The sequence below is a fragment of the Nannobrachium achirus genome, assembly GCF_963921795.1.
Source record: "Nannobrachium achirus genome assembly, chromosome: 18".
NCBI lineage: Eukaryota > Metazoa > Chordata > Actinopteri > Myctophiformes > Myctophidae > Nannobrachium > Nannobrachium achirus.
The window spans coordinates 30,266,495-30,293,994 of NC_137825.1; the positions used below are offsets into that span (position 1 = coordinate 30,266,495).

A 27,500-nucleotide genomic window follows, 5' to 3' on the forward strand; every position below is an offset into this window, starting at 1 on the left:
GCTTGCCAAGACCCCCTCTGGCTGGCAGCCCGCCCTGTCCATGCTGTAACCGTGAACTCAATTAAGTGGCATTCATAATTAAATTCCTCATCAAATCAAATGAAACTGTTGACAATGGTGATGATGATATACTTTGTCAGAGCAATTCAGCAGCAGCAGGATCAACAGCTCCATTTGCAATAAAACCGATGTTCTTACATTAACACAGATTATTTTTCTGTGTAGGAGAGAAATGGGTACTGCACAGCAGCAGGGGTGTCACAAGGGGGGGGGGGAGTGTGACTGAGTTACTATTAAGGCCCAAGTTGGAGGGTCATGAAAATGTGTGCAAATCTTTGAATATGTATTTTTTAAGCGAACATTTGGAACTCAAATTTTGCTTCTGGGGGGTCCCTGGTACAAAATATTTTAAGATGGGGGTCCGTGGCCAAATACATATCATTTGGGGGGTCTGTCACATGAAAATGTTTGAGCACCACTGACATAGAAACATAACTTTTTCAGAAAACATTAGAAGGATTTGAAATATTCAAAGACTTTTCCCCCCTCTCTTTGACATGTTGAGGAGGAGTTCTATACTGACTCTGAGCTCATTTGAATTCCACACTGGGCGCGCAAAGATAAGCTGGCTAGTCTGGCTGTAAAGAGCTAGAGCGGTGCGCTGATAATATCATGCGTTATCCGTGTCCTGGGCTAGAACACACACAGACTTATCACACGCACACACGCGTGCGTGCACACACACACACACACACACACACACACACACACACACACACACACACACACACACACACACACACACACACACACACACACACACACACACACACACACAGAAACTCATAAAAACACAGAGAGATCAATCTGCCATGCTTTTATGATACGCGAAGGACAAACGTATAAACTTTAAATATTGGAATCTCAAGTGAGTCTATCAGATATTTCCCCTAAAGGAAAGACAATCGCACAAACCTGATACATGCACACGTACACAAAACACTCATCTTATTCATGCGCGTGAATGTCAAAGTACGTCTTCGCACACAAATGTTGCTCTCTTCCTTGACGACTCCAGGATACCAGCAGGCAGCCATGTTTTTCATTCACTGCTTGGGAATGCATGTGTGCTTCCGGGCTAATCAGACTCTTGCTCATGTGACATACTGACAGAATGTCTGTGGTGACACTGAACTCACTCGGGGGATGTAAACAAGTTTCAGGGTCTATATTGCTCTTCCTTCCCTCCTGATATGCTGCCAGAAATGATGGCATTGTGCTCTACTGTAGCGCACTGTGCTGTTGTCACTACAGCACAGTACAATACACTACTACGGTGTAGTCAAGTTATTGTACTGTGTACTGTAGTGCAGTGGTTCTCAACCTGTGGGTCGGGAGCCCCAGGGGGGTCCCCAAATTATTTTGGGGGGTCCCCAGATGATTAACTTAATGTGCAACATTGTTTTCTCACTCAACAGTAAACAAACTACATGAAGTTTAAGTGTATAGAGGGTATCTGCGCATTTCTAAAGTGACAATTGAAGGACTTTTTAATACCTCTAAAAAAGAAATTAAACATTGGCCAAATTGTCAAATATTAGAGGCAGAAATTGTGAAAATAGCCGATCTACATGTAGATCTGCTATTTTCACAATAGAACTGTGTTATACAAAATGTTATGCCTCAACTATTTGTGCTTGTAGGATGGGAGGGGGGTCCCAAGTTAAAATATGATTATTTTGGAGGTCACAGCCTAAACCACTGCTGTAGTGTATTGCACTGTAGTGTAGTTGCGTACTGCAGTGTATTGTAGTGTACTGTACTGTAGTGTACTGTACTGTACTTTAGTGCACCTTTGTGCAGTGGTTCTCAACCTGTAAGTCAGGACACCCAGGGGGTGTGGGGTTAGTCCCGCAGTCCCGCAGTTCAAATTATGATTACAGGGTAAATGACAATTAAGTGCTACATATCTTTGATACCAGGTCAACATTAAATGTAGCATAATTCTGTTCAACATGTTCAATATTATCTGAATAATATATTCAAGCAAACAGTATATCTAAATAATGTGAACAATTAACCAACATATACCTCTGCATAATATACATATATAATATACAACATCTTTCAAAAAATCGAATCACGTGTGGCTCTAATGTGCATCTCAGACTTAATGCGTCCAGCCTGTGGCGTCATCTACTGTATTGTTCCACATATGGGCAAGGTTTCAGTTAGAGCCCTGTGGCCTTTGGGTGTTGGACCCCTCATTCCCACCTCCCCATTCCAATACCTCCCCCCCTTCCAATCTAAAAGCACCCCCACCCCAATGCCCCGTCTTCCATGAAAAAGCAGTTCCTACCTAGGCCTTTCACAATTATTACATAATCGTCTAATCGCAATTATTTGACATAATCATAATTATTATGTCATAACCGTCATAATTGTCGAAAAATGTTCATATATTTTCAAGCATTTTCGAAAACAGTGGAAATCGCGACGCGTTGTGAGCTTGTAGATCGGCTATTTCCACTATCAATGTTCTTTTTATAGTATAAAGTTGTCAAACATGTCTGTAATTTCTTTGTTTTTGTCATATCTGCCATGTGCAACTTCAAAGCCGAGGCCAAACAGAAATGTAATTGTCAACAACAAAAACACAATTAAATAGTTAATTGCAATTATTTGAGTGACAATTAATCGTCATTTAAAATGTCATAATTGTGACAGCCCTCTTCCTACAGTAAAAGCCTCCACACCACCCTCCAGTGTGCAGGAAGGGGAGTGGGGTGGAGCATGTCCTGAAGGGGACCGTGATGCCCTTGATTGTACAGGACTATAGACAGTAATGAATTCTAGGCGCGCACTTTCTTTCCCATTATAAATCTTTTTTACAGCAGTCATAGGGGCCATTGTCACTTAAATGTCATTGATTGTATGGGGCTCTAAAAACTCCAGCGGTGGATGTGGGGGACGATAAGAGGTTGCACCAGAATGGAAAGTGTTCCCACGTGGCTTAAACCACTTAAACCCTATAGCCTATACTTTGTTGACCGAGGTTCCCCCCAGGGGCCCCTCCTGACTTACACAAAATCTCTAAAATAGCCGAACTACAAGTTCACAGTGTGTCGCGCACGCAGCAAGGTGTTGCGAGCGTGTAGATCATCACGCGCAGAATTGGGACACTATAGGTTTCATGTGGTTAAAAGATGTTTCGTAGGTACATGTATATTGTCGTTGTCGGGTGGAAACCTTGTATGTCCAAAACCGCTCGTTTTGCATTCATCATTTTAAAAATGATTTAAACTAGTGAAAACAGCCGATCTACAAGCACAGCTCGTAGCTCTGCTGTTTTCACTACTTTTGTGCGACAGCCTTGTATGATGAAGCAGGGCTTTACTTCGCGAAAGAACGTACACATTTGAAACTTGGAGATGCGAGGTTTCTGCCCGACAGTGATATGCACAGTTGCACACGTTTTTGTGTGTGTGTGTGTGTGTGTGTGTGTGTGTGTGTGTGTGTGTGTGTGTGTGTGTGTGTGTGTGTGTGTGTGTGTGTGTGTGTGTGTGTGTGTGTGTGTGTGTGTGTGTGTGTGTGTGTGTGTGCGTGCGTGCGTGCGTGCGTGCGCATACACTAATTCAACATGTACGTGCATGTCACCCTACACCTGCACGGATCAATATAATTGACTCAAGGCCTGTCAATGTCCTCAGTCAATTATTGTTCCCGGCATAATTACAACCCCCCTTCCCGTGCGCACAGCTTGCCTGCATTCTCCACTGCTCAGACATTTGATCACAGACACATTTCAAGCAAATTATATGTTTACGCGTTGAAATAACAATAACAAACAATGGATGTTATTTGAAAGCGATAATCCTGGCACAGATGCTGTATGCAGTCAGCTGTAAACACCTGACAAACATCCAGTAGCCAGAGGAGATATTCTTTATAGTGTAATCAAATTATGTTCTTTATTAAAAAAAAAAACTCTGTTGTTTTATAGCAAACCGAATCTCTCAAAACAGATTCTTTTTACCGAGTGGGTTCACATGATTGTAGCGAATCAAATGTTTCTTCTGTATTTCATTTCAAAAAGGTTCTAGGCCTACAGTATATGAGTTCTACCGAGCCCCTGACAAGGTTCTGTTTTCACCACCGGCCACCCTGACATGCGTCTAACTTAATTTCAGTGAACACAACCTTGCTGACTCTGTTTCTATGGTATGTGTTTTGTGTTCCTGGGGGGCTCAACAATCAGAACAGATTGGTTCTTTGTTCCACCGTTAAGCACAATCATTTTCACAACTTTTATTATTATTCTTACACTGAAATTTGTTTCGGATCCACCATCGCCCGTGGGGACAAACCTCAGTGTTTCTGTATTGCTTTACCTTTAAATTACAGACAGCCTCTTGCTGCATTTTTTTCTTTCTCTCTCTACTGTAACTATCAAATAAAGGCTAATATAAAGGTTGTATAAAAGTACTTACAGTATGGCTACTACAGTATGCACTACGCAGTCCTTACATGTTAACCACTTAAACCCTCAGGGGTCTCTCCTTGTGCCCCTCATTTTCCCTTCTACACCAGGGGTCTTCAACAGGGGGTCCGGGACCCCTAGGGGGTCCCCAGTGTTACTACAGGGGGGCCTCCAAATCTTTGTGCGATAGAAACCTTTTTTCTCCTTTTTAATATTAACCTAGTGTCCATATTCTAAGAACTGGGCCAAAAATAGCAGATTTACGTGAGCTTGTAGAGCTTGGGTGTAGAGGGGAAAAAGAAAAGACTAAGTACGTGAAAATCAACTTAAGTATTGACAGTTCAAGTGGTTAAATATCTGAAAACACATTTTTTTTTTTTTTTTTTTTTAAAGATTTGTTTTTGGGCTTTTTATGCCTTTATTTGATAGGATAGTAGACTGACAGGAAATGGGGAGAGATATGGGGAATGACATGCGGCAAAGGTCGTCCGGATCGGGAATTGAACCGGCGACGCCAGCAGGCATCATAGCCTAGTATGTGGTATGCGCCTTGACCACCAGGCCAGCGGGCGCCCCTGAAAACACAAATTGACATGAATCCAAAATACACTGATGAATGTGCCGTCAAACAATGAAACTATGTGCCTGTCCCCTGCTTCATCTCTCTCTCAACTAAGGGTTCCTTGGCCTGAAAACGTTGAAGACCCCTGCTCTACACCAAGTCTCTTTATAGAAAACACAGTGGCTCATCTACAAGTTTGCGACGCGCTATGAGCTCGCAGATCTCCTATCTTCGCGGAATGTTCGCCTATTTCCTGTTGAATGTCACGTCCGCTATTATGACATGACCCGGGATAGGGACTGACCTGGAGGTGTCGATGGATTTGCTTCACAGAATGATCTTTCCATGTATCGTATGTACGGCATATGGGGTGTGTGTGGCACACTGGACATGAGCTCCTCCATGCCTCGCATGGCTAACATTTATGATGTCATGCCTGGACTGTCCACTCACACTTTTAAACCCCTCACCAAAAATAGTAGCTGTCATCTAAGACCAGCACGTCGGCCTGGCGGGGGTCACGTTCAAGAACACTCAACCACGACGGAACGCAAGCCTGAACTAATCGGTGGGAGGGGTTGGGGGGGGTGTATGTGTGGGGGGGAGGGGGGGGATTCATCAGCGCAAACGTTATCCGCTTGTTTTTCTCTCAATCTTGTTTTTTCTTGCAATCATTTTGCCGATAACCTTCTTGGGCAAACAAAACCCCTCGTGCTTGAAATTATATTATGCAAATACATAATAGCCCTGCCTGCGGGAATGTGCTTGTTATATTTACATGGCAGTGATTTATTTGTGTTCTAGGTTACGGCATTGTCAGAAATGTTCAGTGGCAAACTTAAAGACCTGGCGTAGGGGACATTAAAATCTAAAAATGTGTTGAAAATGCATTAGCCTACTGTTTGCTGAGGAATTCCAGAGTCATGGGACTCATGGGGTTAGTGTGCCCTCCAGTATGTTTTGCTAGAGGGAGTTGGCTAGCTTTTTATCCAGTGGCATGCTTTCCCCCCCTCCTAGCTTCTGCCTGTAATTTACACAATAGTGGGACAGGCAAGGGAACAAAGTGGCCATTAGCTCATGATGGGGACGTATGGGACGGCCCCAGCTGTAGCCCTACACACTGTCAAATCCACGGTGCCAACTTAGCTCAGAGAGTGTAAAAAATGGACGCAAAATGGACCGTTTGTGTCGGTTTATACACTCTCTGAGTTTAACACTGAGGGTTTCACTGTGTAGCATGTGCGTCCAAACAATAGGCTACTGTGGCACTCTAAACATAGGATAGGGGCCTTGCTCAGTGGTTGCCCTCGATATATCGTTGCCAGACTATTTAGGGCTCATTTGTATTGTTATTTCTGTTTCTGAATTGCACACTTCAAAGCGGCGAGTCGCCGGGTTTTTAATTTTAGCCTCCGTTTTATTTTGGTGTTAATTTGCCGGGCATTATCCGCAAGGACATTTTGTACTGGTTTTGCCTGGTGCCGAGACTCGACTGCGGTTGCTCCACTACCCACCCGTTCACTGTGGCGCTCGCAAAAGCTATGCTCTTTGCTATCATTTACAGTCATGAAGCCTTGGCCTTATTAAATCCTATACCGTGTTAAAAATAGCACAGAGTCTCATACACGACACAGGCCCCTGTAACTTGCCAGCCTGGCAGTTACCTGTTAAGTCGCCATGTCAAACATAACATGTCAGTCACTGCTGCTGCGAAAACCATTGTCAAGAAGAAAAAAAGTCACAGGTGGAAAGGCTGGCCGCGGTCCAATCAGTGACAGGCTGGGCGGGGTTAACAGGAGAGTGCAAGAGGCCCGCAGAGAGTGTAGAGATAGTATAGAGCGAGGGACAGACAGAGAGAGAGCAAGGGCAGGAGGAGGAGGGTGTGTATGTACTGTATGTGTGTCTGTATGTGTGTGTGTGTGTGTGCGTGCATGTGTGTGTGTGTGTGTATGTGTGTGTGTGTGTGCGGGTCCCTAGCCAGGGAGCTAAACTTAGCACTGCTGGCAGAGGTGTCAGTGTACAGTAGACTCTAAGACAGAGATAGAGACAGACATCCACAGAGAGAGAGAGAGAGAGAGACTGCTGGATGTGTGTGTGCGCTGTTCAGCAGCCAAGCTCGCAGCTACGACCGCAACTACAACTACTTCTGCTGCTCCTCCGCCATGCATATTCTGCACTCGCACTGCGTCATCAGGTCAGGGTGAAATCACATTTCACTATTAAAGAATGTCGTATTGCCGTCGCTTTTGTGTGTCACTTGTTATGTGCGTCTCTTGCACGCTCCGCGAGCAGCGCGACTACTTATGTCTGCCTGTTCCACACACTCGCAGTGTTCCACACACTCGCAGTGTTCCAAGCATAGAATGTTGCTCCTCTCGGGGGGTGTCTGTTTGTGTGTGACTGGGTCCACATCTGTTTCTTTTTATCTGCATGTATGTGTTGTTTATGTCCATGGGTGCTTTAAGTCGTGCTGGCAAGAGTGCGTGGTGCAACAGGCAGGACTTTGCACACTCGCAGGAGTATGTCGCAATACATCCAGTGTCAGTTTACAAGCTGAAAACTCAAAAGAGCCGTAGACTTGCCCTGGCTCGTATAAACGTCAAAAAAAATGAGAATACCGTGTTTTCGTCTATGAACTTGTCTTCTTTGCACTGCGTGGCAGCACGCTCCCCCTGGCCGCATGGTCCAATTTAAAATCCTGCCAGGCTGTGAAGCGTTCTTGCATAAGCACCCAAAGTCTAACAGAGTGGGCTGTGGAGTTGTGTGTGTGTGTTCTTATTTCTTTTCACACTTGACAGGCCACTGCTTCAAAGTTTCATGTTGTACAAGAGGTGGACTGCTTGCAACTGAACGTGCGCAAACTCCACAACAAATGCAGCCAGGCATCCCTTCCCCTGCATGCTGCTGTTGCTGAACTGACCGAATTATGCCAGCAAGGATTTCTGTTTTTATTAGACTTTTCCTCCTCTCTCCTGTGGGTGCTATTTGACTTGCCTAACACTCAGGTCTTGTACAGTTAATCTCTGAAGCAGAGCAACAGACATTATTTATGTTCTCTTTGAGATGAAGATGACGAATGGTCTCTCTCTCTCCCGTCTCTATGCGTACAGTGTGTGCGTGTGTATACTGCACACACACACACACACACACACACACACACACACACACACACACACACACACACACACACACACACACACACACACACACACACACACACAGTGTATATTATATATATACAGTATATATGGAAATATCTTTCAAAAGACCTTCATTAACTTAGATCTATTTGAAGGTTGACTCAGCGTGTGTGCCTAGGTGTGTGCGTGTGTGCTCACATACGTGCGTGCGTGTGTGTGTGTGTGTGTGTGTGTGTGTGTGTGTGTGTGTGTGTGCGCGCGCGTGCGTGCGTGTGTGTGAAGATTTTCTCTTCCTATCATCAGTGTGTTGCTCATCATGGGCCGTCTAATGCCTGGATAAGTAGGAAAACACTCCCAGCGTCTGACAAACTCACTTGGCCTTGACGGGGTCGGGCCACCGGGTGCTGTGAGGTGATAGGTGACAAGGAGCAGGGGAAGGAGGAAACAAAGTAGTCAGGGAGGGACAAGAGCAAAGACGGATCCTGTGTGCATGCAGCCTTCAACATATGGGCGTCAACCTGTCAGTTTACCTGACAGGTTGGCGCTGTTGCCCCCAGCGATGGTGCATGCCTCTGTTTGATGAGGGGCCCGGAGGGAGCAGCCAGAGACAGTTGCCTCATTTTTTTTTTCTACCTTATTTTTCCTGGCAGCGTGCCATCATCCCCACCCATGTCATTCTGACCTGGCAGCTTCTCAAGATGGTTTCGTTTGTCTCTCAGCGCCACCAGCATGCACTTTTTGTCCAGAAAAGCAAACAAACAAAAACAAAACAACATAGCGTGTTGTTTGATGAGGGGCCCGGAGGGAGCAGCCAGAGACAGTTGCCTCATTTTTTTTTTCTACCTTATTTTTCCTGGCAGCGTGCCATCATCCCCACCCATGTCATTCTGACCTGGCAGCTTCTCAAGATGGTTTCGTTTGTCTCTCAGCGCCACCAGCATGCACTTTTTGTCCAGAAAAGCAAACAAACAAAAACAAAACAACATAGCGTGTCTTATCAGTTTTACTGCCACTTGTCATATTGCAGTGGTTCAGATGATGATGCAATAATGTTTTCTCGATCAACTGTAAACAAACCAACATAAAGTTTAAGTGTATAGAGGGTATCTGCACATTTGTAAAGTGACAATTTAAGGACTTTTTAATACATCTAAAATGACAAATTAAACAATTGTCAAATATTAGAGGCTGAAATTGTGAAAATATCCAATCTAGCATGTAGATCGGCTATTTTCAGAATAGAACCGTGTTATACAAAATGTAATTCCTCAACTCTTAGTGCTCGTCAGGGTGGGGGGGTCCTCAGTTAAAATATTATTATTTTGGGGGTCGCGGCCTAAAAAGGTTGAGAACCACTGTCATATTGCACCATGTGACATACTGTAGTATGGTGGCAAATGTGCTAGCCAAGTGCTGTTGAAGTACCAGGAAGTGCCCAAGAGCAAGGCAGTGGATCGCTGTCTCTCGCTGTCCACCTTTGGTTGGTGAATGGAGTCTGATTGATGCCAGATGTCAGGTCTGACCCTGATTTCGGAGGGTCCTAGACCAACAATTTCCGATACCTTGAAGTTCAAATAACATAACTTTAATGATACAATATACAAGCAAGTATATACTGTATAACATACACAAACTAAACGTCTTATTTAAGTACTATTCAAAAGATTTCTGACTTACAAGCCAAATAGGAACACCAGGTTGAAAGTGGCTAAAAATCAGGACACATCAGCTGCATAATTGCCAGTACTGATGTCAGCTACTGATGTCAGTACTGATATATCAGCCAAACCGGTTTTTATGTGTCGGCTCTAGTTTGAATTCAGGTGCCCTCTTTACAGTAGGTCTCCCACCCAGTATGGGTCATTTTTGCCCTGGCTTGGGCAAATCCCAAAACACACAAGATTGACACGGAGACATGGAGAAACAGTGCGGTAGTGACAGCAGAGCTTTTACTCAACAGAGCTTTATTATGCAGCTCATAATCCCACTGATGCATTCTCAAAAGGGCAAAGGCAAGCTTCAGAACGAGTCAGTGTTGCAGTTCAAGCCAAGGTAGAACACGAAGTGCGGATGCAGTTGGCATTTTGGCTCAATATCTTTAACTGCCAAATTGAGCAGGCAATTACATCCTCCCAGGGCAGATGTGGCTTGCCAGCAAGAAAGATCCAAGCATGCTCTGTTATATGTGAAGTAGGTAGCTGCTCCCCCGGGTCATTTAGAAGTATTAATGAGGCCAGACATAATATCACATTGTTCAATCAATGAAAGTCTTCCCTGGAGAAAAACAACTACCTAACCTCCGTTCATCATGCCTCTTAAAAAACAATGCAGTTCGCTGCAGAACCACCTTAGACATAGAACAGGGGTCTTCAACGTTTTCAGGCCAAGAACCCCTTAGTTGAGAGAGAGATGAAGCAGGGACCCCCACAACCTTTTCATAGATTCAATATAGTTTCATTGTTTGACAGCATGATCAACAGTGTATTTTGGATTTTTCAGATATTTAACCACTTGAACCGTCTATACTTAATAAACTTCACCTTTCACTCTGTACTTAGTCTGCTCTTTTTCCCCTCTACACCAAACCTCTTTGCCGAAAATAGCCGATCTACAAGCTTAGATCTGCTATTTTTGGCTTAAGTTCTCAGAATATGGACGCTAGGGTTCAAGTGGTTAATATAAAAAATTAGAAAAAAGGTTTCTATCACACAAAGATTTGGAGGACCCCCTGTAGTAACTCTGAGGACCCCCTAGGGGTCCCGGACCCCCTGTTGAAGACCCCGGATATAGAAAAAGAGGTCAGCTTTACGGAAAATGTGAAAAACTGGTTGAGCATTGACACTTCAGGCATTTTACAGTGTATTTCCAATAACTTTTCTTGGTCCCAAGATCATGAGCAACAGTCTACTGTCTGTGAAGGGAGCAAAGCCAATGTCAATTACAAGTTTAAGAGACAATATTGGCTTCTAACAGGACATTGACTCACCTGCTGTGGGTGTATGTATTACCTCCTATAGATACGACTTTGAAATGTAACATTTTCAACAAGATTCATTCAGGCAGACAATTAGGAAGACATTGTCATTACCAGCAATAGGAGGTTGTTACAGTCCATGGGGAGGCCAACGCACATGCAGTCACATACCCGCAGGCTCCCCAGTGTGACCGCAAATTGTTGTGCTGTCGGCCACTGAGTGGTTCCGTGCCTTGCTCAAGTGCAATGTGACAGTGCCTGGTGGAGGACGGGGTATAGCGGGGGTGTTAGGGCCGATGCATACGCCACTTTTAGAGCTGAGTTTAACTCGGTCCGGCTCTGTCCGAACTACAATGTGACGTCATTCAGAGGTTCGGGGGCCATCATCAAGTCGGCTGTTCGGAGATGCTGAGATGTGACAACCCGAACTGAACCGAATTACTCTGCTCTAACAACCCCGCTAGAGTATGCGTTGTTCCTTAGTTGTTGATTTCCTTCCACTCTTATCTCAGATTAGCCCCCCCTCCCCCCACCATCGGCAGCACCACCAGTCAGGGATTTCTAACAGGCGGCCATCCGCAAAAGCCTGTTTAAGCCGACGAGCGGGCCGGGCCCTGGGAAGAACCTACTTTTCGCCTGTAATTGCCCGATTCCCGAGTGAAGGACGTCCCTGTAACTTGCTTACCGAGCAAATGCAACCTATAGCCCTGTACATTCTATCTCAGCAGAGCATGCCCATGTTTTATTGATGGCGCTATAATGGAGTGCAGCTCCGTCTCTGAGCGGCGGGCATTAAAGAGCTGGGGGCCGATCAGCGGCGTCTGAGAGCACAGCGCAGCACGGCCCAGGGGAGTCTGCACACATCCTCCAGCACCGCACTAATAGACAACACTCTCTCCTTCACACCGCCTCTCTCTGTCTCCTTCTCTCTTTCCATCCACTGTCGGCTACTTCCATGGCTCCCAGTGGGGAACAGGCGGTCAGCTAAGAGCACCTCTCTGGGCTCTGCACACCTCTCCTGTGTGTGTGTGTGTGTGTGTGTGTGTGTGTGTGTGTGTGTGTGTGTGTGTGTGTGTGTGTGTGTGTGTGTGTGTGTGTGTGCGTGTGCGTGTGCGTGTGCGTGTGTGTGTGTGTGTGTGTGTGGCCAAGTGTGCAGGCTGCCTTCAATTAGGCAGAGAGCGAGAGAAAAAGCAGTTGATGCCAAGCACCCAGACCTACTGTATGTCAGCCGTGTCACTTACTGTGTGTGTGTGTGCGCGTGCATACCGGTAGTCCATTCACTAATGTAATTATTTTCTTTTCTTCCTGTCTCTCTCTCTCAGGTGGCTCGATGGCCCGAAGAGGAAGAGGAAGAACAGCCAGTGTTCGGTGAAGAGTGTTACTGGTGAGCACCTGACTACAAGCACTTTCCATTGAGAGAGAGAGAAAGAGAGAGAGAGAGACTCTATTCGCCACACGTCTCTAAAGTGGCCACTACAAACAAAAACAAAACCCCTTCCATCTCACCTGAAGTGGCAGGATGGCGAGGTTTAATAGATCACAGCCTTTTACTGCAGCGAGTGTCCCCATTGAAAAACGATTTCACTTCCCACGCAGAGCCGCCTCCCGCTCGCTACAAATCTACTGTTATATCGCCTATTTGTTCCATTTGCGCACCAGAGCAATATGTTCTTTACACATTCAGCATGCATGTTCTCCATACAAAACAGGACATTCTGCAGATGACATACATGACAGTATGTGGTGCTTATGCTATGAATATACACTTATATATATAGTCACTGTCGGGCAGAAACCTTGTGTCTCTTAAGTTTCAAACGTGTATGTTTTTTGGTAAATTAAAGCTCTAGTTCATCATACAAAAGTGTTGCACAAAACTAGTGAAAATAGCTGTGTGCTTGTAGATCGGCTATTTTCAGTAGTCTAAATCATTTTTTTAAATGATAAATATAAAAAGAACGTTTATGGACATATAAGGTTTCCACCCGACAACGACGATATCATAGTACAGATGTCTCTGGGTTACATAACTTATCTGTCCTTGCTTTACTAATACCCACACTTATGCAATAATTGCACTACTAGCAGAGCTACTAGCTCACAATGCGCCTTGATGCGATGCATTGTGAGCTTGTAGATCTGCTATTTTCAAAAGATTTATATATACTTTTGAAAACTTGAAATGGGGCATTAATTAATTGGGGGCCCACTTGCGATAGCCTCGTGAGTCGTGGCCCAACAGTGGTCCCCCGGCTCACAAGGTTGAGAACCACTGGGGTAAACTCCCTTTCACTTTCTGTTCTCAAACTTCTCATCTGCCTAGTCCGCCTGGTTGCCATAGCAGCCTGATGTACAGTACGTACGCTTACAGCTCTATGCCGAACATCACGAGGAGAACAGGAAGTAAAATGGCCTTCCGTGACGCGTTGTGATCTCGTAGATCTGCCATTTACTGAGACTTGACGCCGACGCTCTATTAAGTATAAACCAGGCTTTAGCTGCCACCCCTGCACAGTTTGTGAACGCAGCGGGACCTTTAAGGGCTGTCCATACTTCGACCGAAACTTGAAGATTTCGGTCAAAAGGTCCTTTTCGACCATAACATTTTGTCCCTCGGGACTTCTGAAAAGCATTAGACCGAATGAGAGTTCGGAAATTTGCACGTCGGAAAACACAACTCACCGAACATTTTGGTCGAAGTATAGACAGAACTTTACTCTCCATCACCTTGTTCACATCGTGCTCCCGATTTGTAACCTGAGCAGAATGAGCAGAAAGAGGAAACGGTATCGCACAGCCTTTCAAATTGGCAAACCAATGTCTTCCGCTCCGCTCGCTTTCTTCCCTGATGCGGCACCTGTGTCTGACTGACAACTCCTAAATCCCATGAGCCAGTGGGAACTGAATACATGTTAAACAGAGAGGGGGGGGTGGGGGGATTTTGAGAGAGAGAGGGAGAAGGAGGGAGGGAGAGAGGGAGGGAGGCAGCCGGAAGAACTGAGACGAGAAACTATTCAAGGCGCCAGTGGGGTGCTCAGCAGTGGGTAGCATCTGCGGGTTAGAACGTATGCTTTCATATGCATCTGTCGTCGTGCCAGTGATGGGGCTAACCAGTCAGAAAGCCCCAAATCACCCCCCTCCCCCCCTTACTTTCCCATCATGCTCTCTGCCTTTCCTGTGTGCTCGTCTGCCGTTGCTTGAAGCGTGTGTGCCCGCTGCTACGCTACATTTGAGAGGTGGAAAATATGCCTGTCTGAGTCGCTGTCATCGAGGCATTATGTATGGCCCACTTACCTTGACCTTAATGATGTCATTAGATATCCTTCAATGAGATTTTACACGTGGGACTGCCCGGCTGGTTTCTGAAGCTTTTTTCAGACAGCATTTAGACAATCTCATGGACAGATGGTTGCTTTTCTTTCACTGACTGTAATTCACCCTACCATTTTTACAGACACCTACTTTTCTGTGGATGGGGCTTATTGCTATGGATACTATTACCAATTCATGTGAAATCAAATTTTGGACCAGAGGAGAGCATCTACAGATCGTCGGGAACGGAACTCGAACCCACGATGCACTGTCGGGATATAGAGGCTAGCGGTCCGGGCTTGTGCTCACCCACACCTTATAAACACTCTATACCCCAGGGGTCTAGACTCCTTTTTTACCTCTACTCCAAATCTCTCCGAAAGCAATAGCCAATCTGCACTCTCACAACATTGTAAGCCCAGAATAGCATGTTTTTTTTTTTGATTGATTGATTATTTTATTAGACAAAAATGGAGAACAGTACAAGTATAGTCAATACAATTGAAATGTAGTACAGTACAAGTACAGTTAAACACCCTGCCTAAAAGGAACTTCCCAAATAAGACCTTTTGCGGTCTTTTTTATGTTGAAAAGGTCCATGTAATTCATGGACATAATAAATAGCAAGCAAAGATAACATTCAATAATATCGCATTTATGTTGTTGTCTTCACCCTCCCAATGACTACTGTGGGGATTAGCAGGGATGGGTCTAGCGTAGAGCATGGGAATGGGGGAATTGGCTTAACACTAAATTGGGAATATGAAAGGGAGAAAATGTTTTCTTTTATTATCCTTTATTGGCAGGGTTTTTCTTATTTATATACTGAACCTATACGTACCGTGATGGCCTCAGATCTTGTACTATTTTGTACCAATGATTATAGTGATGGGAATGGGACTTGAGGTGTCATCACTGTTTATGTATGTACCTGCCTCAATGTGATACTGTGCTTTAATACAAAAGATTTGAAAAGAATAATATCGCATTTATAAAAACACTATATGTACAGGATCGGGGAAACAAGGGGGTGGAGCTAAGGTAAGGGGGTGAGGGGGTGCTCACTTCTCGCCTGTCTATGGGAGAAGTGATAACTACCTCCTTCTCTGGCCTCCTGAAAGTTGAGTTTTCAGGGCAGTTTTGAAGGATGCCAGCCAGGGAGTTGTTTTAAGGGAGGTAGTCAAGGAATTCCACACCTGGGTGGCAGTGTTGTAGAAGGAGAATTTACCCATATTTGTCTTATGGGTTTGTGTTATCAGATCATTGTGTGCGCTCCCTCTGGTGTTGTGGCTGTGGGTGTCGCTAACTTTTTGGAGATGTTTGGTCAGATATGCGGGTACTGAGGGGATGGAGGGCAGATTTGCGTTGACTATTTTGAAAGTCAATCCCATTTTTTGTTGTTTAACCCTGTCTTCAACGCTGAGCCAACTTAGGCTAGCAACATGTGTGGGAGAAACATGGGTCATGGACCCCAGGTCGAGAATTAGCCGAATCAGTTTGTTTTGGGAGGTTTGGAGCGTTTTTTGATGTTGGAGTACCATGGGTTCAAATGTAATAATGTAATAATAGAGCGACTGTAGATGTTTGAATGTCTGTTAGACTGGATGCAAGAACCTTGGCAATATTTATTGATATTTGCTAAATCCACCCCAACCCCAAAATAGAACAGTTTCTAAAAGTGTGCCAGGCCTTGTAAAAGGGATGGGAGGGAAAAGGCTTTGAATTTAACAAAACTCTTGCCTTGCTTTCTCCAGAGAATCAGGAGGTATCGTTAAGATTATTACCCTCAGTCAAACAATAAACGGAAAATCTGCATTAAGGCATGGGGCCTGGGAAAGTGTGGAGCGTTTGAATGGAAAATGTGTAGGGCCCTGACGGTCCAGCGCGGTCTGGTAATGGAAGTTGGCAGACCATTGGCACTGGCAGTCATGGGAGGAGCACCGTGGTCCTGGGCACACAAAGAGCTTGTGTCTGACACTGGCATTTTCAAACTCTTGCCCCCAAAGACAACGTTAATTATTATAGTTTATTTTCATTCAGTTTTAAGTCGTTCAGTCTGCTTTGCCCTGGGATTGAGTCGTCATCACAGGAAAATATATCTATCATATGTAAATAAAATAAAAACCTATCAAAAAAAACATGAAGTGTATCTGTTGAAGGAGGCCACATCGTGGCTTAATTGTTGCAAAGCAAATTACATTTGGTTAATTCTCACTTCATCTAACACACTCTGCGTTTCTCACACACACTGTCAACCCTGCTCTGAATCGGTGTCCTGATTACTTGGCAGAGTCATTCATGGGAGGGTCCCTGCCTGGCCACAGGCAGAGAGAGACACAGAGAGAGAGAGAGAGGGGGCTGCAGCCATATTGATTTTGGGCTCAGCTTCCAAACAACAGCCCCCACAGACTGGCACAGGATCAACCAGGCAGCGTCTGGCCTGGCAGACCTCCTGCCAGAGATGACATACGTATATTACATCCACCATCCACATCTTCCTTCATTTCTCCCTCTCCCTCATTTCTCCTCTCCCTCTCCCTCTCCCTCTCCTTCGTCTCTTACCCTCCTCTTCACCTCTGCCTCTTCACCTCCTCTCATGCACGTGCAACGTGCCCTCTCCAGACCATGAATGCAGTTTTTACTATGGTGAAAGAAACGCAAATGCCCTCTTTCCATGCCATACCTGAAGGCAGCATTGAAGAGAAATTGCCATGTCCAAACTCTCCTGAACGTGAATGCAGCATCTTATGTTGAAAGAATTGCCCATTTCTGTATATGTAGAAATCCATGCCGTTACGCCACATCTCCAGTATTGATTGATAATGCTTATAGTTCAGTGTGGTATTGTGAGCTTGGAGGTCTGCTATTTTCGATATTTTCACCAAATGGCCCTTTTAGAAATGTCAGCCCCTGCCTCTCTATCATTCTCTGCACGTCCCTGCATCCTCTCCTATCCTCTCTTCTGTTCTCCGCCTTGCCCATCCATCCTCCACCTCTGTCTGTAGTGGAGCCAAGGGCAGGGTCTAACCGGACTCATGCGGAACCTTTATCCCCTTGCACGCATACACGCACACACGCATGGACGCACACACGCACGCACGCACAAACACACACGTTTGAAATCACAGACAAGCAAAACTAATATAATATATAGCTATAGGACATACGGCACATGTGTGGATAAATCTGTACTCACACAGAGAACCACAATAATAATGTACTCGCAGGTACAGTAAATGCATTATAGACATTATAGACATTATAGACATGTACTGTACACTCGTCTGCAGTTTTCCCCTTACGCCATCGCTTTAGTGTCCAAAGATGTGCCCGTGGCTGTCCATGTGTTTGTGTGGGCATGCACTTTGTGTATTTTTGTGCAAACGACGTGCATTGTAGCGTCTCCTCCCTCTGCCCGTTTCCCAGCTATATATTACAGTAAATGGCTGGCAATGAGCTATTTCCTGTGTCTCTGCACTCGCTCAGGCTCACTCAGTCCTCCTCTCGTCCACATCGGAAAAGAACAGGCTGTCCTATTCCTGAGGCAGAGGGAAGGATTGACTTTGAAAAAAAAGAGAGAAAAAGACAGAGGGAGAGAGAGAGGGAAAAGCGAGAGAAGACAGTCAGAGAGAGTGCGGGAAGAGATGGAAAGAGAGAAGGGGAGAGAGACGTGCTATAGATGGAGAGCACCGTGCAAGAGAAAGAGAGAGAGAGGGGCGGAGGAAAGACGAGCATCAGAGAGCTGTACAGAGACACGTTTCGGGATGCTCTCCTCAAAACGTGCACACTTTTGTTACGCCACAGCACGCTGGAATCGAAACGACATGAGAGGGAACAATCGCTGTTGTGTATTAGATGCAATGATGAAGTGGTTCATAACGTTTATTCCAATCCAAGCAGAGAGAGGAACTTGTTGTACTTTTCTATGCTGTTTCACCAAACGACATATATTAAGCTGCCTCTTCTTACTCTTTTCACCTCTTCTTTCTTCTTTCCACTCCCCTTCCCCCTCACTTTTCTTTTTCTGCTTCCTGCTTTTCTTTGCTTTCATGGAGGCGGTAAAATAAACTTGCACTTTTAATGTGAGGAAATGTTGCGTACGCCACCGCATACTTTATGGGCTCTCCCCTGGTCCAAACATAACAGCAGAAGTGGGATGGGGGAGGCGGAGGTTCTGCAGTTTCTGTCGGGCTCGTGCACGGAGAAGAGAGCGTAAATTGCTGTGTTCCTCACATCGGTATCACACACGTTCTTTGTCGCAAACGTTTCGCAATCTTTCCTTTTGGTGTGAACTTCCCTCCAGTTTGGTTCAGTTGATCTGTTCAACGCTTCTGATCCGTTCCAGCTCGTTTCTGTTCAGTTCACTTCCATTCTGTTCAGAGCGGTCCAATTCAGGATACAGTTCAAGTCAGTCCCCTGCCATTCCCTTGAATTCCCCTTTTCCCCCCTCAACTGAATTGAATTTGACCCTCGTTCCCATGTCGACCTTTAAGAAGAAGAACATCAGTGATGATGGGAGGATTAAGCATGCACTTTCTGAATCAAAACCCCCCGAAATAAACTGCTTGACAAAGGGTCGTCAGTCACAGATAAAGGTTGCATGTTGTTTGAATGAGGGAACGGCCTGTCCTGACTTCCATGTGATGAATGTCCCCAGGGCACACGCATCATGAGGTCTCTTTATGTATGGAACTGCCCTGTGTGTGTGTGTGTGTGTGTGTGTGTGTGTGTGTGTGTGTGTGTGTGTGTGTGTGTGTGTGTGTGTGTGTGTGTGTGTGTGTGTGTGTGTGTGTGTGTGTGTGTGTGTGTGTGTGTGTGTGTGTGTGTGTGTGTGTGTGTGTGTGCGCGTGTGCGCGTGTGTTTTGTTTTGTGACACTGCAAGCTGGTTGTGATATCTCAGTGCATTCATTCTCCTGCTAAATATTGAGAATGTTGATTTGCTTCATCTATTTATCTGTTAAGTTGTAATCTGAAACTAATTCAGATTCATTCTGTACGTAACGTGTGTGTGTGTGTGTGTGTGTGTGTGTGTGTGTGTGTGTGTGTGTGTGTGTGTGCGTGCGCGTGCGCGTGCGTGCGTGCGCGTGTGTTCGTCTGAGAAAGTAAGATACAAAGAGGACAAAGTGAAAATCTACATAGCTTTATACCAATCTCTATGTTACCATAATGTCTCCTCTGACCTCTCTCTCTCTCTTCTCTTTCTCTGTGTCTCTCTCTCAGGGTACATCCCCAGCTACTTGGAGAAGGATGAGCCTTGTGTGGTATGCGGGGACAAGGCCACAGGCTACCACTACCGCTGTATTACCTGTGAGGGCTGCAAGGTGAGCCCGTATACATGCGCACACACAGACGCTTTTTGTACATGAACACCCTACTTTCAGGGGTCTTCAACGTTTTCAGGCCAAGGACCCCTTAGTTGAGAGAGAGATGAAGCAGGGACCCCCACAACCTTTTCATAGTTTCCATTGTTTAATCGTTTGACAGCCCAATCATAAGTGTATTTTGGATTCATGTCAGTTTTTGCTTTCACAAGTTTAATAAACTTGACCTTTCACTCTGTACTTATTCTTCTCTTTTTTCCCCTCTACACCGAACCTCTTTGCCGAAAATAGTCGATCTACAAGCTTGCTCTGCGAGGCATTGTGAGCTTGTAGATCTGCTATTTTTGGCTGAAGTTCTCAAAATATGGAAACTAGGGTTCAAGTGGTTAATATAACTACTCGATCATACTACAGCATCACACAAAATACTGTATGCATATTGCCAATTATCCCCTTCCACGAGCACACACTCACTCAGATATACACACATGGACATGACATTCACACACAGATACAAATTGTGGTATTTATATGCATATGCATAGAAATATACAAATACACCACAACATTCATGCATAGATTCATACATAAACATACATGGGGACATAAGTTGGCACTCTACTGTATTTATACATATATGGAAGAATGCCCGCTCTTTGCCCATGTAAATACGCAGACATACACAGAGTCATGTTATACACACAAGGACATCCATTCACATGTGCGTGGACATACAGTATACACACAGATGAACCACATAATGTGTCCCGCCGAGCCATGATCAGACACACAATGATGCTTCTTTGATCACTTTATTTACACACATGAAAAATAGCGTACACTCAAAACACATAAATATACACGGTCCAAAGATTGTGTCCAACCACACACAAAAACATATGCACAGGGACATATACATGTCTACATGTATGTAGACAAACACGGTGGCACACATGCACAAACATGCGGCTGCGTGACATTTTGACCAGCCATTGTCGTCCCGTTGCACTGAATGAGTTCAATGGGTTCGCTGAGTGTGATGCTGTGCTTGAGAGCAGGGGTGTCACAAGGGGGGGGGGGGGGGAGTGGGACTGAGTTACTAGGGCCCATTGTGGAGGGGCCTTAATTATTTTATACTTTAGCCATTGAAAAATAGCAGATCGGCACCGAGTGCTGCGCTGTGAGCTTGTAGATCTGCTATTTTTGAAAAGACGTGAAAATGTGTGCAAATCTTTGAATATACGTATATAAGCAAACATTTTGTAACTCAAGTTTTGCTTCCGGGCTGGTCCCTGGAACTAAATATTTTGAGATGGGGGTCCGTGGCCAAATACATATCATTTTGGGGGTCCTTCACATGAAAAGGTTTGAGCACCCCTGACATTGAAACATAGGGTCTTCAATAAACCTTAGAAGGATTTGAAATATTCAAAGGCTTGCACTGATTTTCACGATAAAAAAAAAATACCAGATCTACAAGCTGAAAAATAGTGCGTTCCCAGTCTAAATGGGTCAAACCCTCTCCCCCTATGAAGAACATTCATGGGGGGCCCACAGTGAGTCCTTGTAACCAGGGTCCAGAATTTGGTGCGACGCCCCTGCATGAGAGCATCAGAGAGATGCCTAAAATCCACAAACCTAAAGGGGATTTTGTTGCCATCACACTCTGTATATTCATATGAGTTTGCTGTCAAAGCCATTCTCTGCATGTACCCTAAAGTTTATTTCTGACTCCTCCTCCGCCCTCTCTCTGTCTCTCATCATCTCTCTCCATCTATCTCTATCCCTCTCTTTTGACTGTGATTTTTTGTTTTGTCTTTTTTGTTTGCTTTTTCAACTGCACATCATCGCCCGCATTCAGTGAGCGCTCACACGCAAACATTTCCCAAAATAAAGCTTGCATGCGCACGCGAACACTCAAATGCACACAGACAGCATAAAGAAATGTACACCACCCGTAGAGAGAGAGCCGCACACACACGCACACTCACACCCACACACACGCACACATGGACGCACGCACGCACGCACACACACACACACACACACACACACACACACACACACACACACACACACACACACACACACACACACACACACACACACACACACACACACACACACAATATGAGCAGCCTCTGGCTTGACAGCCAGCGAGGCAAACATCAAATAAGAGATTCAGTTTGGGGATGACATTTTTATGTGGTAAACATCAACAGGAGTTTATAATGCCTCTGCATCTGACTGACTGTCTACTGTAGAATGTCTGTCCTTGCATCTGGCTGACTGTATATATCGCATTCGACGCTGTCGGGCAGAAACCTTATACCTCCATGTTTGAACGTTTTCTGTTTTTCCGTAAATGAGAGAGTGTTGCACGAAAGTCGTGGAAATAGCCTATCTACAAGCTCACAACGCGATTTTAAATAGTTTTTATGCGGCTTTGGACATACAAGGTTTACACCCGAAAGCAACAATGTACTGTGTACTGTGTATCGTCATTGTCGGGCAGAAACCTTGTATCACCAAATTTCAAATTTGTACCTTTTTTCGTAAAGTAAAGCCCTGCTTCATCATACAAGACTGTCCCACAAAACTAGTGAAAATAGACGATCTGCAAGCGCACAACGCCTCGCGATTGTGTGCTTGTAGATCTGCTATTTTCACAATTTTAAATCATTTTTAAAACGATAAACACAAAACGAATGGTTTTGGACATACAAGGTTGCCACCCGACAGCCACGACGTACCGTCTGTTCATCTACTTGTCTGTGCTCTCTCTGTCTGTCTATCTGTCCAGGGGTTCTTCCGTCGTACCATCCAGAAGAACCTGCACCCCGCCTACTCCTGTAAGTACGATGGCTGCTGCATCATTGACAAGATCACCCGCAACCAGTGTCAGCTGTGTCGCTTCAAGAAGTGCATTGCTGTGGGCATGGCCATGGACCGTGAGTGACACACATACACACACATATTACGCACGCACCAGCCGCTACACACAAGCATGCACGCACAGACAGACACACACTCATGTCATGTGTAGCAGGCACACAAAGATACAAGGGCATGCACGCACACACACACACACATGCAGACTCACTCAGACGAACGCACAGTCAATCTAAATGTAAGTAGACGTACAGTATGAAAGATAATGATCATAATCAGAAATACAATCACCACGGTAAGGGCATTTGCATTGCACTTTCCTTGACAAAATGTTCTTCCGGGAACTCTTAAGTCAACGTAATCAGCGGACGAGCAACCGTAGTTACAATTATGTCCGAAGTCGGCAGGATAGATTATGAAACTGTGACGCGTAGCGTAGCAGTCACAGAGGTCCCATGTTTTACAGTGCACGTCTGCACCACTACTGCTGCTGCAAACCCGGCTCCCGGAGGAATTCATGTGCAGAAATGCCGCAGCAATACGGCATGGTGGTGTGGGAGGTACACCACTGTGTGTTCATTATGAAAACATATTCTAATCTCTGTCCCTCCCTCTTTGTTCTCCCCTCTCCTCCTCCTCCTCCTCCTCCTCCTCCTCCTCCCCATCCACAGTGGTGTTGGACGACAGCAAGCGAGTGGCCAAGCGACGTCTCATTGAAGAGAACCGTGAGCGGCGGAAGAAAGAGGAGACACTGAAGACACTGCAGAACCGGCCGGAGCCCACGGGGGCCGAGTGGGAGCTGATCCGCATGGTGACCGAGGCCCACCGCCACACCAACGCCGCCCAGGGCTCCCACTGGAAGCAGAAACGCAAGTTCCTGGTGAGGAGAGACAGCAACCCACTGTAACACAGGGACATATGTGTTGAAACATAGATCAATATCTGTGTCTGTCTGTATATAAGTGTATATAGAATAGACTGTATGTACTTATTCGTACAGTATTGCATTACGGTATGTGCATCCGATACACTTCAAAAGTGTCAGTTTAACCCTGAGAGTGTAAAAATGATATACATAAATATCAAAAACCTTTTATTGGCCAGCGTGAGGCTCATTCGGTGCCTTGGCATAGCAGTGCTGTGGCAAACCACTAAAACAAAGTTGCGTTTATTTGCATTCCCAATGCCCACCCACACGCATCCACTCACAGGAAAATAGTCATGCGTTTTAATGTCAGCACCATATCGTCTGTTTTCCCTCCCTGGCAAGAAATGTGACCACACGTCCACCCATCCATGTCTCTCTGTTTCTATCCCTCTCCCTCTCCCTGGCACCAGACGTCTGACTCAGTGGGTGGACATGCAGTGCCCACATTAGTACAGCAGGACGTTGCACAACATATATTCTGTCAATAGACGACAGGCAACAGCAGTGAATATTGACATTGAGGAAGTGGGTCTCCATTATAAAAATGTATGTTCTTGGCATACTTAAGCAGAGCAATAATACTGTGTATGCATGTACAGACACACATGCGCGTGTGTGCACATCCATGCATACACTTAGCACATGTCTGCCAATGCCCACGGCTCACGTTGGAAACACAGACTTCCTGCGGATGAAACCCAGGGAACCTGAAGTGGTGACATGAAGTGCATGAAGTTTAAAGGAGCCTTTCACCTCAAATGGCAGAGGTTGAATGCTTCTGCACATAAATATGAGGGCATATCTCAACCAAAACTATGAAGAGACTCTGTTCAAGACTCGGTTTGACCGAAGGTCGCAGTGTACTATGAGAAACGGCACATGTCCGCGCTGACTCTCACGCTCTGACATCACTGTGAAATGTCAGGGAAACCAAATCCCTTTTATCCCCATATATGGAGATCCCTGTGATGCCAGGGGAACCAAATCCCTTTTATGGCCATATATGGAGATCCCTGATGTCATCAATATTAAGCCCATATCTGTGAATATCTATGGGTACCAGGGGTCATATATGGGTAACTGGTCCGATATACATCACTGGCCAGATGGCCAAGACATGGCGCGACTTTCGCCCTTAGGCATCTTACTGGTGTGTATACAGTACATGAACGTATACAGAGCTACGGAGTTGCACTGACAACCTTCCTGTGTGTTATGTGTACAAAGAAAGAGACAACAGATTTTCGGTTGAACTATTCCTTTAAGAACTCTCCTGCTAAGGCTGTCAGTTCTTCTGAAGGGCTGATGAGGCTTTATCCTAACAGAACTGTCTGTTCTGTGGAGCTTCCTTCATTCTCTTTTTTTCTACTCTCTCTCCATCTGCTCTCTCTGAGTTCTATCGCTTTCTTTCTCTCCGCCTCTATCGGCTTTCTGCCTTTATCACTGCCTCTCTCTCCCCGTGCCCTTTCCCTATACTCTCTCTCTCTCTCTGTCTGTCTTTCCTCTGTCTAGTATTTGGTGGGTTTATGTGACTTAATCCTTGTGGGCTCTTAACTAGCCCTAATTCCCTCACGCCTCTCCTCGCAGTTTTTTTCCCCCTCTTTTACCCATAATCCCCCCCTCACCCCACCACCCACACCACCAACGCTGTCTCCACGTCTTCGTTCTGTCTGTGTTGCTCTATCCCTCTCTCTCTCTTCCTCGCAGTGTCTCTCAGTGTCTGCCCCCCCCACATACTTACAGTATCTTGCCGCAGGCCTATCGTCAGTCATGTGCGCCTTGCCTCCAAACTGGCAGCGATATTGGCATCTAGTCAGTCTCTCTGTCTCTTTCTTTGTCTCTCTGTCTCTCTGAGCCTCCCTTCCCCACTGCCCTGACATGCATGTGGGACTACTCTGGAAAGCCCTGTCAGGGTGCCCGCAGGCCACTGGTAGTTCACGTGCGCACACACACATGCACACACACACACACACACACACACACACACACACACACACACACATACATAGAAACACATACATGTACTGCACATGTGAACACATAGGCACGCATACACACATTGACATAACATGCACGCAACAGGCCTGCACCCGTCGATGCATACATAGATTGATACACAGACACCGTGCATCCATGTTCACACACACACACACGCATGCACGCACGCACGCACGCACGCACGCACGCACGCACGCACGCACGCACGCACGCACGCACGCACGCACGCACGCACGCACGCACGCACGCACGCACACAGCAGGATACACACATACTGTACACACTGGCAGACTGTGTGTGTGTGTGTGTGTGTGTGTGTGTTTTGGGCCAGGATTAGTGGAGCAGCTTACTCTGCATTAGACGGCTGCTCACTTGCTCACTCCCAGCAGGATGGAGCTGCGGCGGGGGCCACGGCCGAGGCGGGGGGCTTTATTAACAATCTGTAGCCCGGGAACAGGTGAGCCTGGCTGGGAAGCAGGCAGAAGGAGAGATGCATGGGGATGGGGAGGCTTAGTCGAGGGGCTGAGAGGGTTTGGAGGCACCCACGGTGCCTGGCAGGTGTTGTGGAGGGCGTTGCTAGGCAACTAGAGGGAAATGGCAAGGTGCGATGGGAAAGGGGGCCATATGGGATTGGGGTGGAGGTTTTTGTGTGTGTGCGTGCGCGCGCGTGTGTGTGTGCGCATGTGTGCAGGGGTGTCGCACCAAATTCTGGGCCCTGGGTACAAGGATTCGCTTCAATTATGTTGTGCTTTAACTATTGAAAAATAGCAGATTGCGAGCTTGTAGATCTGCTTTTTTGAAAAATTGTGAAAAAGTCTTTGAATATTTCAAATCCTTCTAAGGTTTTTTGAAAAACCTATGTTTCCCATCTCAAAATATTTAGTTATTTTGCTTCTGGACTCCCCAGAAGCAAAATTTGAGTTACAAATGTTCACTTAAAAAATACATATATTCAAAGATTTGCACACATTTTCACAACTTTAAAAAAATAACAGATCTACAAGCTCGCAGGCACGGCACCGAGTGCCGCGCTGTGAGCTTGTAGATCTGCAATTTTTCAATAGCTAAATAATTAAGGCCCCTCCACCTTGGGCCCTAGTAACTCAGTCCCCCCTTTTCCCCCGCCCCTGTGTGTGTGTGGGTGGGGTTGGGGGGGATGTTCACGCAGAGTCAGGCGAGGTGTAAGCATGTCCCAAATAAGGAGAGATAAATTGGGTACCTGGTGGGCGTGCATGTGTGCCCACTTGTATAGAAAGACAGGCACACGAGTGCATGTCTATTCATTGGCATTCAATTTGCTCTCTCATCTATCTGTTGTGTCTCTGGAGGAGTGGATTTCACCCCTCGCATATTCTTAGCCCAAAGAATTAGCCTCATAATTAGATTTTTAACCACACAATTTCTGGATTAGCCTCACTGCACGACTAGCCCGCCCAGGCTAACCTAGAAAAAGAAGGGAACAAAAAGAAAGAAGAAAAACGCCTTAATACATGCCAGTATAGTATTATATAATAATTATGACCGACGGTCGCAGTATACCATGAGAAATGTCGTAGCTTGTCCGTCCGCACGTATATGGACTTAATATTAACGTTTTCGGACTGGGATTGATGACATCAGAAATCTCCATGTATGGGCATAAAATATATTGTATTTATATGGATACATATTATTATTAATAAAGGATTAAAATAAAATAAAAAGTCCATATATGGTCATTCCCAGAAACAAAATCCCTTTTTAAACATCTTCCTAATCCAGTTAGGTGTGGGTAACTGGGTTCTATGGACAGTGAGAAAAGACCATTCAGACCTTGACTATACGTAGCTATACTCTCCCCATGTGGTGGCATAGGGCTGTATGATATGAATACAAGCACAGTATCACAGCGTG

General features: G+C 45.6%; 1 protein-coding gene across 2 annotated transcripts in view; it reads left to right on the forward strand.

Moving 5' to 3' along the window:
- The window catches only part of LOC308302774 (thyroid hormone receptor alpha-B), a 49,333-nt gene that overhangs the window by 6,851 nt on the left and 14,982 nt on the right, over positions 1-27,500 (forward strand). The window contains exons 1-5 of one of the 2 annotated variants that reach the window (XM_080747062.1): positions 6,985-7,236; positions 12,479-12,540; positions 19,689-19,789; positions 22,593-22,740; positions 23,353-23,561. In XM_080747062.1, the coding sequence (XP_080603188.1) occupies positions 7,205-7,236; positions 12,479-12,540; positions 19,689-19,789; positions 22,593-22,740; positions 23,353-23,561 (552 nt within the window). In that variant the 5' untranslated portion in view covers positions 6,985-7,204. Of the gene's footprint in view, positions 1-6,984; positions 7,237-12,478; positions 12,541-19,688; positions 19,790-22,592; positions 22,741-23,352; positions 23,562-27,500 lie in introns of those variants that run through there. The other variant, XM_080747061.1, reaches the window with a different exon arrangement.